This window comes from Thunnus thynnus, chromosome 13 (assembly GCF_963924715.1).
Source record: "Thunnus thynnus chromosome 13, fThuThy2.1, whole genome shotgun sequence".
Lineage (NCBI taxonomy): Eukaryota > Metazoa > Chordata > Actinopteri > Scombriformes > Scombridae > Thunnus > Thunnus thynnus.
This window is the reverse complement of record NC_089529.1, coordinates 18,209,625-18,218,606: the sequence shown is the minus strand read 5'-3', so window position 1 is coordinate 18,218,606 and position 8,982 is coordinate 18,209,625. Positions and strand designations below refer to the sequence as shown.

At 39.7% G+C, this 8,982-nt stretch overlaps 1 protein-coding gene across 2 annotated transcripts in view; it reads left to right on the top strand.

The window, feature by feature from the left end:
• Positions 1-5: 5 nt before the first annotated feature.
• Positions 6-8,982, top strand: part of rbm27 (RNA binding motif protein 27) — a 24,191-nt gene continuing 15,214 nt past the window's right edge. For both annotated transcript variants that reach the window (XM_067608470.1, XM_067608469.1), the window contains exons 1-7: positions 6-187; positions 1,599-1,717; positions 2,946-3,073; positions 3,415-3,494; positions 4,693-4,904; positions 5,358-5,693; positions 6,496-6,723. In XM_067608470.1, coding sequence (XP_067464571.1) covers positions 129-187; positions 1,599-1,717; positions 2,946-3,073; positions 3,415-3,494; positions 4,693-4,904; positions 5,358-5,693; positions 6,496-6,723 — 1,162 coding nt within the window. In that variant the 5' untranslated portion in view covers positions 6-128. The remainder of the gene's footprint in view (positions 188-1,598; positions 1,718-2,945; positions 3,074-3,414; positions 3,495-4,692; positions 4,905-5,357; positions 5,694-6,495; positions 6,724-8,982) is intronic.

Below are 8,982 nucleotides of genomic sequence, written 5' to 3'. Positions count from 1 at the left end.
ACACTTTGTCCGACCTGCAGTAGTGAAGAGAGACAGGAGGCCTTAAAGCTTATAAATTTATAGACGATGAAAGCAGGTTTATCAAAACGCACTTTCATTTTATAGACAGTATTATAGTCTTTCTCACGATGATTATAGAGAATGTGGAAGCCTTGAAGTCGTGGCTGGCAAAACTCCTGGAGCCAATGTAAGTGTTGAATTGAAATGACATTTAGCTTGCATGCTACGTAGCTACGTTAGCGAGCTAGCCAGTGGGTTAGCCGGGTATCAATGTGGGCTCGCTAGAATCTGATGGTAGATTTTTGCACGAGTTAGCAAACCGCCGTGGCCGCTAGCTGGCCTTTCATTGCAAAAACAGACAGTGGACCTTTCATTAAATGGAGAACTGAAACTTGTGCACAGTGTAGCCTATGTTTGTCTCACTGTTATTTTAGGGTGGTTAAGCACGGAGCCCAGTTGGCTCACGATAATGTAACTTTATCGCAGCTCTGTAGCCATAGATAGCCTGCAACAGATAGCCTAACTTGTATGCTGCTGCTTGAAATTAAAATAACTATTAACTCTGTTGGAATATATCTTTACTCTGAGTTATAGATGAGCTTTACAAACCTTTTGGCAGCAAATGTAAGAATTGCTTGCTGTATGAGTTACCATAGTTACACACTCCATTTCTTTCTCCATCTCTGTTTTATGTTAAATTTTCAAATTACCCAGTAAATTACCAGATGACACAGATGCTGCCAAAGAACGCACATGAATGCATGTATTGATATAAATATATAACAAAATAATCAAAGAGGAGTTGTTGAAGTTATACAATGTTGAATGCAATAGGTGGTGTTACACACAGGCACTGTTTAGGTGAGGCAGTAACAGTCACCCACTGTCTCTCATATAATAGCATGCTTTTACGTTACGTGGTGATAGGGTGCTGCACTTTCTGCCTTCTCTTAAGAAAAGGGGGGAATTATGTGCTCCATATGGACCCTTGCTGAATATTAATGAGGTGGCTTTGTTAGCTTGAATTTTTTTCTCATTGACGTTTTTTTTTTTATACTTTTCAAATTCTAATTAGATTAGGTACATTCATGTCACATTGATAAGAAATCCTTTAGGGCAGCCCTATTTGCAAAGCACGTTCTTCTTTGTTTTTGTTTTTTTTTTAGCATTTATAGTCTTGCACAATATATGAGCTTATTTGTTATGTAGTCAGTTTCCATTGGTTCACATCTGTCATGGTGCTTTGTGTGTTTGTAATGTTAGTGTAATAGTCCCAGTACATGCTGGCTAAGAGGATATTTGGCATGATGTCTTGGCATGTAATGGTTTTGTAAAGTAGAAAATATGGTAGGAAGTCTTTCTTCAGTTTGGTTTCAAAGTTTGGAAGCTTGTTTCTGAAGTTTATTTAAGTAGTGTTCTGCCCTGTAGGCATTGTTAGGGATCTCACTTGACACATGATCTGTTGGACATAGCCGCTGGATGCCACACCCAGTCCGTTTATGTTTTGGCAAAAGCTTCATTGCCTTTTTTCCTTTTGCATTGTATTGTTTATGTAAGACACTGTTAAGGTAAGAGAATGCATGTATTTTAATTTACAGATGTGATGCTGACCCCTCTGCATTAGCCAACTATGTTGTGGCGCTTGTGAAGAAGGACAAACCGGAGAAGGAGCTAAAAGCACTCTGTGCTGATCAGCTTGATGTCTTCCTACAAAAAGGTATGAACTCCACAGAAAGCTTGTGAATGCAACACATATGATGTTGATCCTAGGCCTTGTCGGTCAAGAAAGTTGTGCAGAAGGCATTCCTCCAGCAGAGATTTTCATCATTTGGCAAAGTGAGGAAAAGCATACAGTTTACTCTCCTCATACATCCCATAGTCAATAGAGGCTTTACAGTTATGTCATAAATCCTTTTGGGACTGCAGCCGATAGCATTATGGAGGTCCGTCAGTGAACTGAATATTTGCAAATTGTGGCTAAATTTAGGAGGATTGGGTCAGAAAAAGGGAGCTGTAAATTAAACTTGTTGATCGTAAACAAAGCAGGATTTCATTTTTGAAAGACGTATTGGCTTTCATCAGTTAGGTAACTGACACAATAAACTGAACCAACAGTGTCAGACTTGACTTGATTGATAAAAGTAAGTTCAGATATCCTCAGATAGCCAAATAATGCTCTTTTAGCACCAGTAATCCCTTAGAAGTCAGATGTGTTACTAAGGGTTAAGGCTTAGTATTCATACTTTGATGATCAGGCACTGTATGTAGTTTGCAGTCAGCAAGCAGACATCATTTTAAAGCAGCAATAGATTTGTTTGCTATACTTAGAAATGCAATCAGCGGTACATTATCACCATCTACCACTTGTGAGTCCACTGTATGGCCACCAGAGGGTGTGTTACATTATTAGGAAGCACTCAATTTCCCCCATAATGTTTCTAGATTGTATAACAAGGAGTAGTAAACTGTTGTCTCTCCTTGCACAGTTGAAATGATAGAATGGTTTTACTTTCCTTTTTATTTTACAGTACCATTATCACAAAAGGACCATAGTGTGTTTAGTGTTTTGATGGTGGTGTTGAGACCACTGTTGAGAATTCTGGGTTTTAAAACTACAAATCAAGTCTGTGTTTTCTTTTTTTTTTTTTAATAAAAAAGCTGCTGATTGAAGTTCTGTCCTTCTAATATGTTAAATTTTTATCAAGCAACGTTTCACTGTTTCATCTCTGTGCTGTTGCTGTGTTTATTCATTTAGTGTTTATTAGACTTTGGATATATTTAGTGCTGCCAGGAGCAGAGAAATATTTAGTGTTGCGTGATCCAGGAAGAATGAAAGTGTACACCATGCCGTAGGCCTACTTTGCTATTGAGGGAAAATCAGCAAAACTACACATAATTCCAGTGAAAGATTAAACCTATACAAATGATTCGTTTTGTCATTGCAGAGACAATAGGATTTGTCGATAAACTTTTTGAATGTTTGACAACCAAGAACTACCTGGGAAATCCTGCTGCCAAGGAAGCTCCTAAAGAGGAGATAAAACCACCTGCAGTCAAATCTGATGTTGTGGAGGTAAGAAGAGTTAATGAGAAATTTATTGGCTACATTTGATCTCTGAAAATGAATAGTTTGCCAGTCTTGCCACATATTAAAACAACTTTAAAGTGGTTTTTATAGATAAGTGGGTAGAGCATAACACAAAAAAATGTTATTCTGTGTCTATATGGGGCTTTGGATCAAATTATTTGATAAACATCATATTCTATATTGTAAGATACAGTGTTTTTTTTTTTAAGTATCTTGACTTAAAACCAATATTCTCTTCAGACTGAGAGGAATCTTTGTATTTCTAAATCTCCTTCTGTTTTTGAAACATGAAAGAGTTTTAAGTTATAATGGTTTTTTCCCTCAAGGCTGAAACTCCAGAGGAGGAGAGAGAAAACAGGCGAAGGAGAAGTCCTCTGAGAAACCGCTCTGACTTCAACGAGTCCAGGTTTGGCTGTGCCCCCAGTGACATGTTTTACCTCAGCTTAATGACCAAGCATTAAGCATATACATATAGTATTCTCGCATGTGAGATGTAGAACATCTAACCCCCTGTCTCATGTTGAAATTTCCAAAACACAGAGCCTCCATTTCTTATTGCTGATTAAAAACCCATCATTTTGCATGGTCTAGTTGCATAGAGATTTTAACATGTGGGTATTTGCATGGTAGGTTTCAAATCTCACGAGTCTCGCTTTTAGCTCTATAATGTCCCCAGTGTCCAGTAGCTTTTCTGTTGTCTATAATACACCCAGTCCCTAACAGATCAGACAATACAACATCTGTTGAGGTGTTTAATGCTCTGTTATTTATATTTTTCAGAATCGAGCCAGTTAAACAACATTGTCATGTCACACTAACCACTTGCACTTGAGTTTTTCTTTGTAATAGAAATAATGTGATTTGTCACCATTGTTATTAATCCTGATAAGTTTTACTTTTCTGTGTCCTTTCGCTGCGTAAATGCTGCTGTTAATGAAATGTAACACACAGATCGATCAATCAATCAGTCATTTGGCCCGTCTGCGATCCGAAGGTTGACTTTCATGGTCCTCCAACTGTTTCTCAACTCAGCCTGTCTCTCGAGTCTATTTATGTCATCAAGCCACATTATGCATTGACTTCCCACTCCTCATTTCCCTTCAATCATCCCTTCCAAAACCCTCGTCATCAGTCCTCCGCTGTAGTGCACTGTTCCTGTAGATGTTTAACACTAAAAGCCTCCCAGGGGAGGAAAGGGATTTTGCCCCCTGAAATGCTGTAATAGTTTTAATCTAAAATAGAGAAAAGTGTTAAGCTTTCAGAAGGCAGCAGTAACAGCAATTTAACATAGTGCTTTGGAAGAGATCTCAAAGTGGGGAAACTTTTTACTAAAATATGATTGAAACAAGGGAAATTGCATAAAAACAACATTTCTCAACTAAAAGCCTGGTTCCCTCTTCACTTCAGTTAGATAAAGGCCACTATATGACAACTTACTTCCAAGGTATATATTAATGTATATAGATATAAATGTTCCATGTCTACGTACTTTGTATAGTCATTACAATTATGACATATAAAATATGTCTGTCTGACTGTTACATTTAAAACAGGCATAAAGATAGTAAGTCAAATGTGTTCCCTCTAACTTCTTAACCACACAGGAGCCGCGACGACAGGAGGCGAGATGAGCGCAAGCGCCGTGACTTCGATCGGCATGGGAAAAGCGGTGGCGACTCCCACCGCGAGCGGGAGCGCCATGAGCGACGCAGGGGCAGCCCCCGTGGGAGGAGCTACAGCCGCAGCCGGAGCCGCAGCCGGAGCAGGAGTGGCAGCCGAGGAAAGAGCAGGGACAGGGAGCACAGAGGAGGCAGAGGTGAGAAAGTTACACACAGACACGACAGCAACAACAACAGCACAGGGGAGCGGACCCAGGAGTGTAGAAGTACCTGAAGCTCCTCTCTAACTGTGCCTTAAAGTGCTGCTGGAGACAAGCTGCATGTGAAGCACACAGAGGTGCTTGAGCTTGTTGAGGAGAGACTGAACGGAGTACTGGATGTAGCCGATTGTATTGTTTTTTTTTTTGTTGGATTGTTTGTCAGTGTTACTGGAAGTTGTTATCGATAAGGAACAATGTGGACAGCTTTGCACGTACATCAGTGGGGATTTAACAACACGGGCTGGAATTGGCCTTATCACTCTCAAGGTTAATCTGCACTGAAGTGTTTGACAACAAGTTTTGTTTTTTTTGGCTGTGCTCCACTACTCTACTGTAATACTTATTCTTGTTTTGTTTCAATATTTGTCTGTTTATGGTTTTCGTTAACAGACTTCAAGTCAAAGTTTGAGGTAGAAAGGAAGGATACCGACGGCTACAACTCTTCCACCACAACCGGCTCCCAGCAGCAGCAGCAGCAGCAGCAACAGCAGCAGCAGCAGCAGCACCCGTCGCCTCTCCTGCCCCTGCCCACACCTCCGCACCCCTTCTCCTCTTCGTCCTCTGCTGGAGTCTCAGGAGGCATTCCTGTAGCAACACCGGCTCACATGCCTGATAGCACTACAGACAGCTGGTCTGGCTACTATGGCGCACAGAGGCAAGATAATGTTGGCAAGCCATTCAGCAACAAGAACGCGTCACTCAAACAGCGTTGCAGGGATTACGATGGTAGGAACAGAGCGAATCCTCTTTTCCTTTTTCTTTTTTTTATACATATTTTCTATCAATTCTTTGCTCAAACATTCCTTCCTTCATCTCAGAGGCTTTTTATTTGTTAATAGCAGTTTGCAGTGTACAGCACTTAGATAAGGAAGATATTATATGTGCATTGAAAACTGAGACCAGAGTGAAAGTCAAAACTAATGTTGAGTCTATTTTTGTAGTATATGATGTAGTCATTATAAAGTATGTTCTGGCTATTGCGTGAACTCCATCATTATCTTCCCACGAGGGTTATTGATTGCCTTGTTTAGTGTCATCACTAATGACCACTGTTAAGCGCTCCCGCTCTTGTCCCCAGTGAGAGCCAGGAAAGCAAGCAGGCTGTCACCCACCTCTCCACAGAGACACATGAGGGTTTAAACTTACAGTCTGTCTCTGCAGCATACTATTTGTCACAGTGCTCAAACACAGCCACTAGGGACCCAGTTCCTTAATGAGACTGTGGGGTAAATACATGCACTGTATGTCTTAGCTGTTTTGAACCTGGACAGTCATTCGTCTTGTTTATTTCATTTGGTCTTATCTTCATGTTTACCATATTTTTCTCTGAATCTGTACTTGACCACCAGGGGCCCAAATCCCTTAGAAGAATTAGGTTACGAATACATACTCAAGAGTACCTGGAGGAATAGATTTGTTTTGTTTGTTTGTCTAGTTTGTTTATGGTGTCCTAGACTTCTAAAATGAGTACATATATACAGTATTTGAAAGGGCAATTTTATGATATTTATTTCTTCTTCTCACACAGAAAAAGGATTTTGTGTCCGTGGTGACCTTTGCCCATTTGACCACGGCAATGACCCTCTCATCGTCGATGATGTCAATCTACCAAGCATGATTCCGTTCCCGCCCCCACCTGTAATGACTCCCGCCGGCCTGCCCATGCCCCCGATCACTGAGCCACCCCCTTCCCTCAGGATACCTCCGATGCCCCCGTACGGCCAGCCACCACCACCGGGTGTCTTCCCCATGACTGGTAAGTACAATTTGATAGCAGTAATTCTTTCAGTGGTTTGTACAATTGTACAAAATGACTGGTGACTTTTGATATCTACAGCTGGGACAAAATGTTTCCCAGCAGGGGGGTGGGAAAAAACAACTTTGGTTATTCTGCTCCTAAGCACTCGGTTACCCCATGAGACACAATTTGCCTCCATGTCTCTTGTAATTTGCTCCCTTGTCAATTTATCAATATGCTCATAGCTGTTTATGTTTTGAAAGGTACATTTCTTTACCCGTTTTCTGGCTTCCACCACCAATTAAGTCTAATATTGTAATTATATGTTAAAATTAATTAATGAATGAATTAATGAATTGAATATATTAACTGTGTGGTGGTGCACAGATCAAATTTGACAGATCAGAAATCGTAGTAGTCCTTAATTTAATATGAAACTCTATCCAAAACCGTGTCTAAAGCCGACTAAGAGCGGTCAGACAAGAAATGTATTTTAAATATACAGCGGTGGAAGTAAATGGTGAATTTAAATGGTATAATTTCATTACCTTGGTTCTTTTCTGTGACCTTTTTTAATTTGTCTTGTATATAGAAGTTTTTATTGTGGAAATCAAGTGTTGCTGCACACAGCATTCATCAGCATAACTTGCAGAGACTGCGTTATGTCTAAAACTCTGAAAAGCTCTCTCTTTACATGGATTACACATTCAGCTATAAAAAGGGTTTGTTTTTTTTTTTTGTTTTTTTTGGCTGGACTGCAACAGCGGTGCCAGCCCTACAAACCTGAATGTCTGTCCATCACTGAGTCACTGACTGATGAAGCGAGACTGAGGGACTGCCAAGTATCCCATGATGCATTTCGCATCAAATGGCGGTGATTGTGAGCCAGGCCAAAAGCTGTGGTTTTACTGTAGGACCGTTAATATGTCACTTTATTAAGTTTTAATACTTTTTTAGGCAAGAAAGTAACCATTTAGATTCCCAATATATTGTCAGTTTATCCAAATAATGCAGATTTGGAAATTTGCGCCGACGTTTTCAGAGATGTGAGGAGCCGCTGGTCAGTTGCCAGCCTGTCATCTCAGCTGCTAGTAGCCAGCAGCCTGACTCATGAGATGACCGGCTGGTCAACATCTGTCTTGAGAGTCCGGGGCAGAGTCAGACTGGCCATCGGGAGCATGGGAGAAATCCCAGTGGGCTGGTCGCTATGTGGGCCACTTGAGCAGCCCATTATACAAAAACAAGTCTCTTATGTCTTTTCCTCCCTTGATGTCACCAAACATAAAACCTATTGTTCAGACAGGCTTTTTAACGTAAAAAAATAAGCCACACAAGGTAAAAAGGGAGGTTCTGTCTATTTCTCTAACAGAGGGAGGTCTTAATGTTTTGGACTTTTTGTCATTCAATATTATACAATATTGAACAATTTAACAATATTATGCAAATTAACTGGATCAAAAGATTTCTAAAAGATCCAGGTAGCATGTAGAATATTATCCCAAACTTACCGTTTAAAAAAAGAAGGTGGTCTTAATTTTTTATTAATTTGCCCCAAACTGTCCAACTTTCAAAGGCAAGCTCTTATGTGTTGGTCCCTTCTATATAAGCACAACTGTTGTCCACACCAATGTTTTTTATGGAAAAATGGCAATATCACATAGAAAGAAATCATTATTTTTTGAAAATTGGTTTGACAACATTTTGCTTGTAAAGCAGCTATTTAACTATGAAGGGTTTCTGTATTCATATGAAGACTTTACAGAGAAATATAGTGTTCCTGTCTCCCAAAGTGAGCATAGTACTGTAACTAATGCACTGCCAACTGGCATTATATGCTTATCATGTTGCTTATCACTTACCTATATTCCTAATATAGAACACAAATGCACTTTTTGTAATTATATGGTGGAAATGCTAGAATGTGTTTAAGTTGCATCAAAGAAGAAAATAAATGAAAGGAAAACTATATTATTAATATTACTATTATAATTATTTATCTTATTTCCCCTCCCTACATACTAGTAATACTCCTCATTGCAGGAGCTTTTCAGATACCTTTGTTTTGTTGTTGCCGCATGAATACGAGTTGCTTTGAACATATTGGTTCTTGAAGTGGCATTCTTCCCTTGAAGTTTGTTTTTTTTCCCCTCGTTTTGCTATAAATCAGATGCAAAATATTTTTGTTTATTGAGAAGCATGTGTTGAAGCATTGGACAGATATTTCCACTTTCTGCCACCTTCACTGTCATATTTAAGCAACTTGTGTGGCATGAAATA